Below are 15,752 nucleotides of genomic sequence, written 5' to 3'. Positions count from 1 at the left end.
AAAAGGAATGAAATGTCTAAATTGCCACGTAGAGCGATATCAACGGACAAACAAGCCCCATGTTATTGAGAATGTTTGTGACTCAAGGCAACTGCACTAAGAATTATAGAAAAACATTTGGCAGCACAAGTTGTTTTTCTCTACATCGTAGAGTATTAAACCACAGAGTTTCCCTCCTTGAACATATTTCAGTAAGTGCAAATCGAAATTGTGAACAGACAAGGTAACAATGTGCTTAAGGCTTCAGATTACTGAACAATTAAAAGCACCAGAAAGACATCTATGGAAATACTGGTGGTGCCTTCAGGACTGATGCAAATTAAAGAGTAACTATTGTTTTTTCCCCCCCTATTTTCCTGTGTTTTTGTGTGTAAGTGACTGATGGGAACAACAATCTTTGACCAGTGTTAAGCGTGAACGCTGTAACCGGCATCCACAGACCGGGCTGCAATGTAACCCTACGGGGCAAATGTGCATTGTCAATTTCCTCCACCAAAAGTGCAGTTCTTGCCACTGAAAGGCTCATATTATTATTCTAAGTGGCTGACAACATTATGGAAAGGATCCCTACAGAGATAGACCTCTTTAAGACCTTTCAGTTTAACCAGAAACAGCTCTGAAGTTGCTAGTGCTAAACCCACCAGACTCCATTTAAAAAAACAATACTTTTAGCGTGTATAGAGCCAACATATTTTCACATGTAAATCGGTAAACTATGCGTTTGTTTCAACCAAAACTAGAGTTGTGATGGTTGGAAAAGCGGAAAGACGACCCAAAACGGCTTTTCATAGTTTTATTTTGTTTCTGTCGACTTTGAATGAAGTGTGTTTTACGATGCTAAAATGATGCTAGAATGAATGTTTATTTACATGGAGTTTGATTGATTTAGTGGGTCGAAAAAGGGTCGTACTCTTTAACAGAAAAGGTCGACCTTCTTAGAAATCCTTTCCATAATGTTGTCAGACACCTAGAATATTAATCTGAGTCTGTCAGCAGCAAAACAAGCACTTTTGTCGTTTGACGTTAATTGAAGATGCGCAATTGCCCTATTAACTTACACTGTAGCTTGTTTCGCTGACTTCCGACTGCAGCGATCTCGCTTAATACTGGACCAACGTCAAACATCGTTGTTCCTATCAGTCACTTAGACACAAAAATATAGGAAAATATTGTTGGAAAAAAAAACAGTAGTTAACCCTGTAAGTGTTTAATTCCCAAAAGTGTCAACTACCATAATGTTGTTTAGAAAGACATGAGTTAATGTGAGAAATGATGTTTCTCTGGCAGACTGGATCTTCAACATTTAAGAAATACTTTGGTGGTAATTCCTTTAATCAAGATATTAAATATATATAGATTTTTTTTAGAAACAGCTCTGCTCCCCTGTGCCTGTTTTTTTCCCGAGAATAGTTCTAGCCTTTTCTGCTGACGGTAATCCAGGTTTCGTCCTTCGGTGTGGACACCAGCTCAGAACGGACTTCCATGACCTGTCCCTTCAACTGGTGAAGCTTCAGCTGGCGCACCAACGTGCTGAGCAGGACAGTAGCGACGGTGTAGGCAAACCTGTCAAAAAAAAGAGACCAAATGTAATCGATTGTGAAAATGTAATTGAAGTACGCAGGACAGCCAAACACGGAGTTGATCCTAATCATTTAATTCAGCGACTGAAAAACTGGCCCGCTGTAGGCAGGGGCGGGGCTAGAAGGGGAGCACAGGGTGGTCCCTGGTTCCCCCCCAGAGATGGGATATGTTACAGCCTTTTCTAGAAAACTCTTAACCCCAAAACAGAACGTTCAAAGTCAAATTAGCTTATTTTTTTACAGCTCCAAGTGTTTATATGTTTTTAGATTCTTTTTTGGGCTTTTCCACCTTTATTTTGACAGGACAACTAGGTGAGAAAGGAGAGAGAGAGGGGGGCAAGACACACAGGAAATTGTCACAGGTCGGACTCAAACCCTGGACTCTGCGTTGAGGCACAAACCTCTTAGCACATGTGCGCCCGCTCTACCCAATGAGCCAACCCGGCAACAGCTCGAAGTGTTTTGGAAAATTTCTACAAGCCGTTTTGGGGCTAAATGGCCGCGCTGTGGGTTCAAAAGTACAAAATGTTATTTCTCAGCATCACGGGGTAATGATGTTTTAATAAGTTTTAGTATTCTTTACCTGAGTTCTGGGCAGGTTTGATTCCCTGAGAATCCGAGCAGACAGAAACTCTTCCTGGCGGATTCCTCCTCAAATCGATCCGGGTCAAACCTGAGGGGATGTCACAGTAATAAACGTAATCAGAAATTGGGACATATAGATATATTTAAACCTAGAAGATAAATCCTACTCTGTGACGCGGTCATACTATTTGAACTAGCAACATGTGTTCAATGGGTTTCAGGAGTTCTTTTGAGTTAGAGCCCGGGGATCAAGTTTAGGGGTTCTTCAACAAAAAAAAGAAGAAACAATGTTGCCCCTGGATGAACCTGTCCAAAGCACATGTAAATGTACGTGAAGTGAACCTGTATGGGGCGCTCCAGGTGTCCGAATCTTGCAGGACCACTCCCAAAGCGTAGATGACCAACGTCTGAAATATGGCAAGCACAAAACGTCAGCACCAAACTATGATTTGCGTTTCCTTTCATAACCCCTTTACCATTTCTGTTATCACCTGCATAATCATTGTTTATCTTCTCGAGACTACACCAATACCGACTGTCCGGCTGTAACAGTTGTAACAGTGACGATGAGCTGAGGAGAAATACACAGAGAGCCAGCGGTGGAATGTAACTAAGTACTAATTTACTCCAGTACTGTACTTAAGTCCAAATGTTGAGGTACTTGTACTTTATTGAATCTTATCTTTTCATGCCACTTTCTACTTCTACTCCGCTACATTTCAGAGAGAAATATTGGACTTTTTACTCCACTACATTCATCTGTTACAGCTTTAGTTACTAGTTACTTTACATATTAAGACTCCTGCACACAGAACACATGTAGTTTATAAAATCTGATGTTTGATTCTAAAGTAAACTAGCCAACAATATAACGGCTACAAGTCCAGCTGAGATGATTAGACCATTAAACACACAACTGGTTGGATCCTTTACTCTTTCTACAATGGGAGGAGAGTTCTTTACTTTTATACTTACAGATTCTACTAAAGTTACATTTCCAATGTAGGACTTCAGTGTGGTATTAGTTTTAGTAGTTTTACTTAAGTAAAGGCTCTGAATACTTCTTCCACCACTGGTCTGAAATCTCTGCAACAACGTGACTCTATCCTGCACTGAAATCTGCAAATACATATCAGTTATGTTCTATGTTTAACCCTTGTATGGTGTTCATATTTTTGTTACACAGAGAATGTTCACGGGTCTGGTGGACCCACCACATTATTAGGCTTTTAAAATCAATACAGCCATAACAATTTACGTAAAATTACTTAATAGATGTTTACTTTAGCTCAATTACCAATGATATATACATCATTTATGGTTAATATTTGCCATTTACCCCTGTGAGTTCACATCTATGATTATTTTCGTTTTTTGTGAGAAAACAAGGCAATTCAATTATTAAAAAAGGTAAAAAAAAATAGAAACAAGATTTTGATCATTATTGCTGCTTAATTCTTAGAACTTACTCAGAACAGGTGAACGAGCTTGAAATGTAACAATTTTGTAACTTTGTGTGGGAATAGCAGGTGCAGCATGACAACATAGTTTCATAGCACCTACATTTAAATACACTCGTATGCTATGTAATAGCTATGTGTGGGGTGGGGGGAGGGGGGGTGTACCGTGTGCAGTCATTGAAAATAAGTATTTTTTCCCCATGTTCTTCACAGAAAATGAGCCACAGCCAATGAGTTTGAGTTAGAATAAATAATAAATAAAATCATTTTTCTTTTAGCAAATATTGAAAAATGGGTCCCACAGAACCGAACACCACACAAGGGTTAAGTAGAAGATGGGAGTAGTTTTTCCACCGCTGCAGAGAGCCACAGACAGCAGGGAACCAGATACCTCTTTGGGGATGACATGCTGATCGACTTTGCCCTCCACTCCCTGAAGCCGAGCAGCGATGGGGGTCAGCTTGGCGGTCCTCACCGTCTCGTTGAGGACCTGCTGGCAGTATCTTTCCAAGGACGTAAATGTGATAACATTAGAATCCTCTCTGTTAAGGGTCACTTTGTTTATTTCTATTGTCCTATATTTTTGTGTCTAAGTGACTGATGGAGACAACAACCTTTGACATTGGTCCAGTATTAAGCTTGATCGCTGCGGAGAGAGGAGTTGTTTTCCCCTCCGGTGGGGGCGCTCTGTCTCTATGGGTTAGACGTGGAGCGAATTCAAGAGATCTTACCTGAGCTGAGGGATCTTGTCCAAGGAAACTGGGTCCGAACCCAACACCTCCTCCAGCTCCTGATACAGTTTGTCCTGAACTTCTTCTGAGGTGGACAGGAAGTGAAGTGCCCAGACACACACTGCCCAAACACACAACATTTTTACACTTCAGCTTCGGGGTGGGGGGGGGGGGTTTGATTTATCATTTTAAAACTCTTTAGTTGCTACTTATGGACATGCTGGCTGCTTCATTTTAACACCACGTACCCGTCAGTGGCCAAATAATAGGACCAACTGTGTCAAGAAGTGCGGAAACATTTAAATTCTCCAATGTTCTTCTCGTCCTCCTGACTTAAAACTGAGAACGATGCAAACGGTTTTGCGGGTCATTTGAATTTTGAATAATTGTTAATTGCAGCCCTAAATAATGTATTAACCAACTGGTCAATAGACAGAGACGTGATCCGTTTTGAAAAACTGATTTTAACTTTAGTGTACCTGATTCCTGGCACTTTATTCAAATCAACTCACTTGTGCCTTTTGGACAATTTAGAAAATTGGGTACTTTCTTTTGACTCCGTATTATCCTTCTTTCTTATGGTGGTGTATTTTGTTCTGTGTTGTTGTCTTTGTAGTTACTCGGTTGCGGTGCAAGCGAGGGGCCGCCCCTTAGTGACCCCCCCATGAGTCAAAGTGAAGGTTGAATGAATGATGGGTCGTCACTTACAGTTGGCAGTGATGATGCAGCCGGCCAAAGTGAAAACCATACAGTCCTCCATGATCTGAAACACACAGAGAGGGAAATAATGTCTTTTGGGTTGAGATAGAGAGATAGATAGGGATAGATAGAGATATAGGGATAGATATAGATATATAGTGATAAAAAGGATAGATAGGGATAGATAGAGAAAGCAATAGATATATAGTGATAAAAAGGGATAGAGAGATAGATAGATAGGGTTAGATAGAGAAAGAGAGATCTAGATATATAGTGATGAAAGGGGATGGATAGTGATAAATATAGATAGAAAGAAAGTTAGATAGAGACAGAAAGATAATTAGATAGAAAGAGATCGATAGGGATAGATAGAAAGAAAGAGATAGATAGAAAGAGATAGGGATAGATAGAAAGATAGAAAGAGATCGATAGATAGATAGGGATAGATAGATAAATACAGATAGATAGATATACTTTATTAATCCCAAACATACGGACAGACACACTCACACACATACAGAAAATACAGGAAATATACAAAAAAAAAAAATAACTAAGATAAATAAGATAAAAGATCAAAAAAATACTGAAAGAACTACTGAAATTATAGGAATGATAAATATATATATATATATATATATATATATATATATATATATATATATATATATTAGAGCCGGGACTTTAACGCGTTAATTAAGATTAATTAATTACAGACTTTAATGCGTTAATTAATTACACAAAAAATAACACGTTAAACATTTTTTACGCATTTTAATCACACTTATTTTTGCACCGCGGGATGTTTCTCACTGGATGAGTTTTGGCGGACCGATTATACTGGAGCACCAACTAGCGTTCATGACTTCAGACCTTTTATATATGTCAATGCTTCAGACCTTTTATATATGTCAATGCTTCAGACCTTTTATATATGTCAATGCTTCAGACCTTTTATATATGTCAATGCTTCAGACAACAACAAACCACAGTGAACATGAACGAAGAAGCTGGCGAGACAGCTTTGGTTGGCCCCGTGGACGGGACATTTTGTTATAAAAAACGAACTGATGGAAGCGTCGATTAGAGCATGGTTGGGTGCAAGCTATGCAACAAGGAATCCTCATATCACCGCAGCACATCAAGCCTCAAGTATCACCTCAACGCAAAACATTTAGCAGCTAGCCCGACTCCGAGTACAAGGACCCACACCCAACCTACACTCCACCAGATGACTGGTTTAAGGACCAGGGTAACTAAGTCTGAATGTACTTCAAAGTATTGTGTTTTACTTAAAAAAACAGTTTACAGAAAGTCTACCTACCTATAGGCTACCTGAATTTCTGAAATGTACTATATTTCTAAATATGCTATTGCTACACTTAATGGCAAAAATTGCACTGGTCTGCTGGACTTGGTTGAACAAAAATAAACAATATGGTGTTGCTTAAAAATCCATGTGAAAAAAATTACTTCTCACTGTTCTCAGGTGAAATATTTATGGAATTAAAATGCGATTCATTTCGATTAATTAATTACAAAGCCTGTAATTAATTAGATTAATTTTTTTTTAATTTAATCGCCCTAATATATATATATATATATATATATATATATATATATATATATATATATATATATATATATATATATATATATATATATATATATATATATATATATATATATATATATATATATATATACACACACACACACACTCAAGTGTAAAATAACCTTTACAACCTACATACATTGTACATATCAATATAAAATATGTATAATATTAAACATGAAGTAGCCAGTGTGAAAGTAGCATAATAATGCAATATTGTAATGTGTGAGGTAATGTGAGCGTTATCTCACACACAGATGTGAACGGTTGTACAGTTTTAAAGGATTGTGGCGGGAAACGATGTTCCCGTCGCGGTCTGCACGACATCCAATCAGTGACTTCCTGGACATCCAATCAGTGACTTCCTGGTGCATCACCTGTCGCTCTGTGAGGCCCGACTGGAGCAGAGTGTCCACAAACGCCGTCTGCTTCCTCTGGCCTTTCCTCTCCCTCGCCACCGACAACAGCACCGACTCCATCTCCGACAGAGCTGGAAGAAAGAAAGAAAAATACATTGTCATCACGCGTTCGGCACGAACATACAGCTGCTCGTCACTCACGCTGGGGTTACAAGTAGGGCTGCACCACATTGACAAAATGTGATATCGTGATGACAATATTCAATCCGATATTCCTAAACATATATAAAAACGCAAACGTAATGGGAAGGATGCATCACAATAGATTTACAGAACATCAAAACAGGGTTTACACGTACGCTGTACCACCGTACGGCACGTTTGGCACAGTGCGTTAGCTCGAGCAACATCTGTTGGCTTACAGCCAAAGTACTTCCACGCCGGCGAGGAGGCATCACTTTCCGGCCGCTAACATTTTCTCTTCAATCTCCAGTTTCGTCGTCTCCCCCTGAGCCACTCTCATGTTCTTACTTTTCTCCCTCTTCTGTCCTTTCACACACACTTCACACTCTGTCCATCCTTTCGCTTTCTCCATCTCCCTCTTCACTCACGGCGTCGAAGTGTGCGCGTGTGTGACAGGGCGACTGGCCAATGAGATATGCAGGCTCTGAATTGATCACAACACGCAGACAGCCACTGGTGCATCTCTCCACGAAATAAAGGCAACATTGCACACTCTTCGGGACACTTTCGATATTGATATTGTACAACATGGTTTTGCAAAAACGATACTAAGTCGATGTATTGTGCACCCCTTGTTACTAGAAAGAAAAAAACTGCATTTCAAGCAGCCACGGCGCTTCCATTCCTTCAGACAGCATCCACAAAGTAACTACAGTATGCTCTAACCACCGGGGACAATTGTCCCGGGCCGATAAATCAATGAAAGTCCCCCAAAACAGTGTCTGTTCATTGATTAAGGCGAGAATACAGAATAGGTTGGTTATATACAGAGGTGGAATTTAACTAATGTATGTAATGTAACTTTTCCAGTCCAGTTTTTTCGGCTCGGTCTCTCGCACCTCCGCTGTGTGTCAACGTGTGGAGCAACAGGAGGAGAAGTTTAGAGAGGCTCAGACATGATCTCTGTCTCTATCTGCAGCGCTCAAGACACACACACACACACACACACACACACACACACACACACACACACACACACACACACACACACACACACACACACACACACACACACACACACACACACACACACACACACACACACACACACACACACACACACACACACACACACACACACACACACACACACACACACACACACACACACACACTCCAAACTTCTACTCCTGTTGCTCCACAGCTGAACAACGGGAGGAAGCTGACGCTGCTCCCACACGGCGACACACAGTGGAGGAGTGAGAGACCGAGACAAAAAAACTGGACTCGAAAAGAACGACGGAGTGAAGTTTCCAAAAAAAAAAAAACATATATGACAAGGCTTGACATATACAGTATATGACAGCATGACGTAGCATGACAGGGTCAATCCGGACCCAGCCTTTAAACCTTATGCTACGTTATGAGTCCAATACATTATGAAGTGTAACGTTTTCTGTTTTGAAATCATTTTCTACTGATCAATAAATTGTTAGTCATGTCGGAAAAAAAATGACAAAGACGTTGAAAAAAAGCGACAAAGACATTGAAATAAAATGAAATACATTGAAAAAAGGGTCTAAGATGTTAAAAAAATGACTAAGACGTTGAAAAAAAGCGACAAAGACATTGAAAAAAGCAACTAAGACGTTGAAAAAAGTGACTAAGATGTTAAAAAAGTGACTAAGACGTTGAAAAAAGTGACTAAGATGTTAAAAAAATGACAAAGATGTTGAAAAAAGTAACAAAGACATTGAAAAAGGACAACAAAAACGTCAAAAGTGACAAACTCAAGGAAAAAAGGTACCGATGTGTACATACGTGTAGATGTGTACATACGTGTAGAGTTCAGCAGGAAAACCGAGAACTCAACTGGGATGTGTGTCGCTTAAAAGTTCAAAGTGAGTTGATTTAAATGTTATTTTGTCATCGCCAATGAGTCCGGACCTCGGGCCTGGAATAAAAACCAGATGCGGGACCTTTGAGCGATGCGTTCAAGAACCCCCGGTATGTAACGTCAGTTCTGTCAAAGCTGAGAAAACCCCACTCACCCTTCTCGTAATGGCCTCTCCTGCTGGAGCTCTTCTCCAGGGAGCCGTCCAAGTAGCCTTTCCCAATTTCGGACCAGATCTGCACAGTCAGAAGAAGAGGGAAAGACGACTTCAAGTGACCCGCTTCGACATCAACTTAACAGGTTTATAGGGCATTCAAATGAGACCGTTCAACAGATAAGTAAGGAGACATAAATTGTCTGGGAGCAAAGGAGTAACTTGAGGGAGATCTCCACTTCTGAGCAAAATTGAAATTTTAAACATCAAAACTCTTAATTTTCTGCATTTTGGGGAGCTTTTCCTGCAACAATCGGTGCCTTTCCTGCATGACTTTATGGCACAAATGTCTTTATATTTTGTAAAAGGAAATCATTTTTTTTTTTCTTCTTATTTGCAAAAAAGAACAGCAACTGCTTACTTAATATGGCAACAAACATTTTGGTGTTTTTTGCTCCACCCACATACTGCCTATGCAAATAATAAAACAAAGTACTTAATTCCAACACAGGTTATTGTACCAAGTAGGCGATAAAGTAAATAAATACACATAAAATAAAAATATATATCAAAATAAAGTAACAATATAAAAAATGTATATACAAAAAATAGAAATACATATTTAGAGGTAGGAATAAAGGATGTACAAGTATACAGTATAGGCTAATTTGCCTAATCAGCTCTTATCATTATACTCAAATAACGGAGCAGGGTTAGTTATGGAGGATGCAGTTCCTTCTTAAATTTCAGGAAGAGTCTTGAGCCTTTCAAAATTAAACACCAAAGCATGTCTTGACCCTCTACTGGAATATGTAATATCTTCTAACTTTAGAAATGGCATCAGGTTGTTCATCCAAGATGAGGCTTTGGGTGAACGGTTTCCGATTTCCACTCTAACAAAATCCTTCTCCAAGAAGAGTTGCAAAGACAAACACATCTTTTAGTCTACTTGTCATTTGTATACATTCCCCTGGAACACCAAAAATAGCCATTTCAGCACCAGGCCTATTGCTGTCAAATGCCTCATACAAGGTCTGGAATGCCGTAGTTACAGGACCCAAACATGTGGGACAGGGCTGACTTTTCTGTGTTGTAAAGGGAATTATAATAGGCTTTTTTTTTTTTTTTGAGGGGGGTTGCACTAGCCAGTTTTGATTAGTGGGTGGGTGGGGATTGTAAATTACACCTATGTCTGGGAGTGGGACAAAATAAAAACACCCTAGAGGGAGGAGATCAATAAAACTACGTTCAAGATTCCACTGGACCTTGAGATGATTTTGCTGCACCTGTGTCCAACAAATCGGAATCTGACCCCCCTCCCCCCGAGAATATTAATGCATTGATTTTGCATTTTGGAACGATGGGACAAATCCCCTTTCTAATGTTTCCGTCCCTCCGGACCTTCATCACCTTCAAGAGTACTCTCTAAAGACATTTACGGTTAAAAAAAGTGTTTCGCACTGGTGACACAGAACGTGCATAACTCTGTTGTAAGTTAAACTACAATATTAATAAATGCATGCATGAGCTAATTCAAAAGGTGGGTTGTCAGAGGCAATGCAGTATATTTTCCCAATATTTGTGTATATTATATATTAAATGTAATATAAACCCACAGGAGCAGGGATAAAGACCAGAATCCAATGGACACAACGCAATTTAGGATTGTGTAAGAGGTCCAATCCACCAGTCCTGTCACAATTATTACATAATTATCTGATTGTAAATTTGTGTACAGTTAAAAAATATGTTATAAGTAGGTAATAAATATTTTTGAATTTGACTGAGACAGACAATTATATTGGGTTACACTTAACTTGAAGATATCTACATAAGCGTGACATGACACAGTCATGAACGTGTCATAAACATTATAAACAAGTCATAAACGTTTATGACGTGAGGCTTCTTTTAGTGAGTGTCATGAGTTAGTGTTAGGGTTCATGTGTCATGACTGTGTCACGTGTTGAGGGAGAGAGGGAGGGGGTGTTCTCTCACCGCGTCGTGGTTCTTGCAGAAGGAAAGGACCTTGGCGTCGTCTCGGAAGCTCTCGCCCAGAGCCAGCTGGGTGACCGTCTTCATGGCCAGACCCAGCAGGTGGGCACACAGGGGGGTGTGCTGGGAGTCCGGGAACGCCTTCCACTTTCCTACGAGCTCCTCCGACAGCTACGGGAAAACAAGGTGGAGAATAAGTAGAGGGGCCCTATCTCGCACCGGGCGCAGCGCAAAGACCGACCCAAGTGTCTTTGCTAGTCTAAGACCGACCCAGTTGTCAGTTCCCCGTCCAGAGCCCGCGTTGTTTAAATAGCAAACACACCTGCGCCCGTCTGTGCGCCCAATTGGCGTGCTGGTCTTACAGGGAGGTGTGTTCAGGTGCACTCTGGGCGTATTGCTTATATTGAGGCAGCGGAAAGTGATCACCCCATTGACCAACAAAAACCTGGTCTGAAGTCAATAATTTTATTGTTATTTTATCTAATCTAGAAAAGCTACTTTAAAGTAGTTTATTCGTGTCATTTTTCCGTTAAGGGTGGACTTTCAAACTGGATAATAAAAGAAAGTTCTGTGGCGTTCACTGTTTGGGTTTTTTCGTATTTCACAAAGAGTTTAACAACAAAAATAGAAATCATATCACATACATACATACATACATACATACAGGAATAGTAGCGCACAGCTGTCATAACTTAATAATACACACTGGTATCGGAATCGGTATCAGCAAGCAAAAAATGGTATCGGACCATCTCCAAAATAATAATAACTTTATTGGATATACTGTAGCACCTTCTATAGACAAAGTCACAAAGTGGTTCACATGAGAAAGAATTGTTAAAATAAGACCCAAATAGTAAAATGAGCAAGCCAAAAAAAAACTGAAAAATGCGAAAGACTTACAAACACAAATTTACAAACACGAGTCAAAAGACAATATTCTACATTTGGAAATATGCGTGAATGCATTAGTGATGAAAATAAATAAATAAATAAATAAATGTAACGTATATTTTTTTCACGAGCGATACAAACCTGGAGCACGAGCGGAAAATTGTTCATCAATGTGTTGTTGATGCCACTTTCGTACACCTTTTTCCTTATTATGGTCTCGGTGGCCCCGCCTCCCATTCCCGACTGGTAACCTAGCAACGACTTCAGCATCGTCTCGAAGGAGTCAGCTGAGAAGAGCGACAGACAAACAAAAGAAGAAAGTCATTTTTGTTTACTATGAAGACGTGCTATGAGAAGGGCTGGGTATCTTTTCAAATATTTTTGATACCTGTAGCCATGACAACACCGGGACTCTGATACCTGTTCCTAAATGATGCTGCGTGCCGATTGGCTCCCTGGCGCTGATGAGATTTACTCCTTAGGGATTGAAATCGGGTGTTGAACGACGAGGCCTTTTTCCATACTCAATACTTTAGAGCAGCGTTTCTCAAATAGGGGTACGTGTCCCCCTAGGGGTACTTTGGACGACTGCAGGGGGTATGTAAGATTTTTTGCAAAATGGTTTTAAGTTCCAAGGCTGTAGTTACTTCTAAGGTCTCTTTTTGTTCCAAGTTTGTCGTTTTTTTCAAAGTTTTTAATCGCTGTTTGTGAAGTTTGTCACCTTCACCTTTTATTTTTTAGGCCATTTCCGCCTTTAATGGACAGGACAGCTAGGTGAGAAAGGGGAGAGAGAGGGGGAAGAAATGCAGGAAAATCTTTTTGGAATTTGTTGTCACTTTTGTCGCCCTAGTGTTGCCTTCCTTCTTTCTACTGTGTTCTTTTTTTGAAGATTTTATTGCTTTTTTTAAGTTTGTGTCTCTTTTTTCAAAGTATTTGTCACTATTTTCGACCTATTCTTGCCTTACTCCCTTCTTTCTACTGTCTTTTTTTCCAAGTTTTGTCTCCTTTTTCCATCAGCATTTAAATGTGTTCCAGGTCGTTTAGTAAATCTATCGCTGTCATCGCTGTATTCTTCCTCTTTATAGAGACTTTTCTTTTCCACCAAAAATTATTGGCGCTAGTTAGGGGATACGTGGCTTAAAAACACTGTTCAAAGGGGCGACATTTTTGAAAAAAGCTTGAGCACCACTGACTTAGAGGCAATTCGGTCGGTGCCTAAAAAGTATCGAATTCGGTACCCGGCCCAGTGATTCTGTTGGACAGTAGCAGGGCTCGAGTCCAAATCAAGACCGAGTCCAAATGAGATCAAGGAAAGAAAGGGTCAAATTAGGCCCAAAAAAGTATTTTAAGTATAAGAATTTATATCGAGTCACACAAAGCTCTCCCTTTTCAAATCTAAGCTGTCCTGTCAAATAAAGGCCTAAAAATGCCACAAAAAAAATTAAAATAACACCCGTTTTCTGAACAAGCGGAAGAGGTTACTTCAGAAAAAAAAGCTCATAATGCTGGACTGGGTCGAGACCAACTTGAGTATTTGGCGAGACCAATGGCCGAGTCGGAGATAGGTCCCAGTACCACTTGGGCCCGGACTCGAGCCCTGGTATTTGTCCAGGGCTGCAGTACTCGAGCCCTCAAATCCAAACAGCATGGGGGAACTGGCTTACTGGTGTGGTTGGGGTTGATGTGCTGCCGTAGCTGGTGCACGGAGCCCAGGCTGACCACGGGCCGACCGCCGAACCAGAACGACGCCACCGAGCCAAACTGCTGATGCAGACTGACCAGGAACTCATGCAGACTGCCTTTGTTCACGATGTCCTGCAAGTTCCCATCCCTGAGAGAGCACAGAGCCAGGATGTTAAAGATTTCATTTCAAATGTTGACACAGGAAAACTAAGAGTTGCACGGTCGACAGGAAGACATCCCAAGGGTTAATAAATGAGAAACTTTGAACTTAACACCCAGTAACCCATGATAATCCCTACCACATATGGTGTTCATCCACATATTCAAGCAGTCAGATATATATGAACTCCCTCTTTTTATTGTATCTGCTCTTAAAAAGACCCTCCCTGAATGTAGGGGCGTCTGAACACAGCAGGCAACAGACAAAAAGGGCAACAACAACAAAAAGCAAGTAGGCAGTAATCGATTATGGTGTGTCACTGCACGGATGCAGAATGGTCCGAGTCGTAGAGTTAGGGCTGTGATGCTCATCAGATCTCCACTTTTGAGCAGAATTCAAATTCATTTTCCTGCATTCTGGTGAATTTCTCTGCAACAACTTTGGGCCTTTTTCTGCATCAAGTTGTGGTAAAAAGGTGACTAGTAAAGAGGACAACTTACTTCTCATCTGTAGGATTGAGACCTGGGATACCGGAGGCCCTTCTGGATGACTGAAAACATGAGACATGATTAGAAAAATTAATGCATATAACCCATTTTGACAACATAGACGGACACACAAACCTATTGCCTCCTTTGATGAGTCGAGCAGTGATGGAAAGTAACTAAGTACATTTACTCCATTTACTTGTACTTTACTTAAATCTTTTCTTCTCATGCCACTTTCTACTTCTACTCCGCTAGCTACTAGTCGGTCATCTATTCCCATTAACGTTACAGGTAGAGCCAGTGGTGTTGCATTCAGGAGCATGGAATCTCATTGAAATACATGGCAATTTAATGTTTCCTCGCTCACAGGAAACACACACATTGCACGACACCATCACCATTGGCATTTGATCAACTCTTTAGGGTCTTCGGCTGAATTCGGCATACAAATGGCGCACTTGCCAGCAGACTTACCGGGTACAAATAGAGAACAGCGCCGACCAAAATGATGACAAACGTGACAGCAAAGATGGCAAAGTCCAGCATGACTTCTCGCTTTTATTAGCACTATTTTTCCTAAGTTCGCTTCATGAATATGTGGAGATTTCCACCCGAACTGATAACAAGCCACCGCCACCACGTCAACAAGAAAGTGAGCAGGAACGATTGCTCTGTGCTCGACAACATGGTCTGGAGCGCTTCTTCTTCTTTCAGGTTTTCATGGCGTTGGGAATCAACGATTTGGTCCATTACCGCCACCCACCGGTTTGGAGACTGGACCAGAATATCTTTTTTTTAATAATTATTTTTTATTATTTGCAAACTTTACAAACATGTTATAGAGTGTTTGAAAATTTCGCTTTATGGATATGAAATTCCCCCTGTAGAATTAATAGGTTGACAATCCTAGCTATGTATTTTTTAGTTTTTGTTATCATGATAAGAATTGGATCAGAATATCTAACATTGTCCAAGTCAACGTTTTTGTCCCAATGTTTTTGTTGCATTTTTTCCAAGTTTTTGCAGTTTTTTAAAACTTGTTTGTTGCTTTTCGATTTTTTTTTTACAATTTTTTCAACGTTTTTGTTCCCTTTCTGGAGTTTTTTTATTTCAAAGTTTTTGTTGCTTCTTTCGGAGTATTTGTCGCCTTTTCTTTTAGGTTTTTGGCACTTTTTCCAACGTTTTGTTGCTTTTTCAGATTTTTTTTTTGTGACATTTTTGTTCCCTTTCTGGAGGGTTTTCCCTCTAAGTTTTTGTTAGTTCGTTCAGAGT

The 15,752-nt window shown here is 40.1% G+C and overlaps 1 protein-coding gene across 1 annotated transcript; it reads right to left on the bottom strand.

Annotated features, from left to right (window-relative positions):
- Nucleotides 1–1,118: 1,118 nt before the first annotated feature.
- cyp20a1 (cytochrome P450, family 20, subfamily A, polypeptide 1) lies at nt 1,119–15,189 on the bottom strand. The gene is made up of 13 exons (XM_028571863.1): nt 14,955–15,189; nt 14,493–14,542; nt 13,814–13,980; nt 12,291–12,436; nt 11,259–11,426; nt 9,264–9,342; nt 7,048–7,160; nt 5,065–5,119; nt 4,357–4,477; nt 4,017–4,128; nt 2,508–2,572; nt 2,164–2,253; nt 1,119–1,563 (listed from the first exon to the last, which is right to left on the bottom strand). Exons 1-13 carry the CDS (start codon nt 15,024–15,026, stop codon nt 1,413–1,415), a joined length of 1,389 nt encoding a protein of 462 aa, XP_028427664.1. The 5' UTR covers nt 15,027–15,189; the 3' UTR covers nt 1,119–1,412.
- Between the last annotated feature and the right edge of the window lie 563 nt (nt 15,190–15,752).

The sequence above is a fragment of the Perca flavescens genome, chromosome 24, assembly GCF_004354835.1.
Source record: "Perca flavescens isolate YP-PL-M2 chromosome 24, PFLA_1.0, whole genome shotgun sequence".
Taxonomy (NCBI): domain Eukaryota; kingdom Metazoa; phylum Chordata; class Actinopteri; order Perciformes; family Percidae; genus Perca; species Perca flavescens.
Note: the sequence above shows the minus strand (reverse complement) of the source record. Positions and strands in the feature narration are given on the sequence as shown.

Coding starts and splice junctions, on each gene's coding strand:
- cyp20a1 (XM_028571863.1), bottom strand. CDS start 15,026: ATGCTGGACTTTGCCATCTTTGCTGTCACGTTTGTCATCATTTTGGTC. Junction 14,543..14,954: donor CTGTTCTCTATTTGTACCCG/GTAAGTCTGCTG, acceptor TCATGTTTTCAG/TCATCCAGAAGGGCCTCCGG. Junction 5,120..7,047: donor CGGGCCTCACAGAGCGACAG/GTGATGCACCAG, acceptor TGTGTGTTTCAG/ATCATGGAGGACTGTATGGT.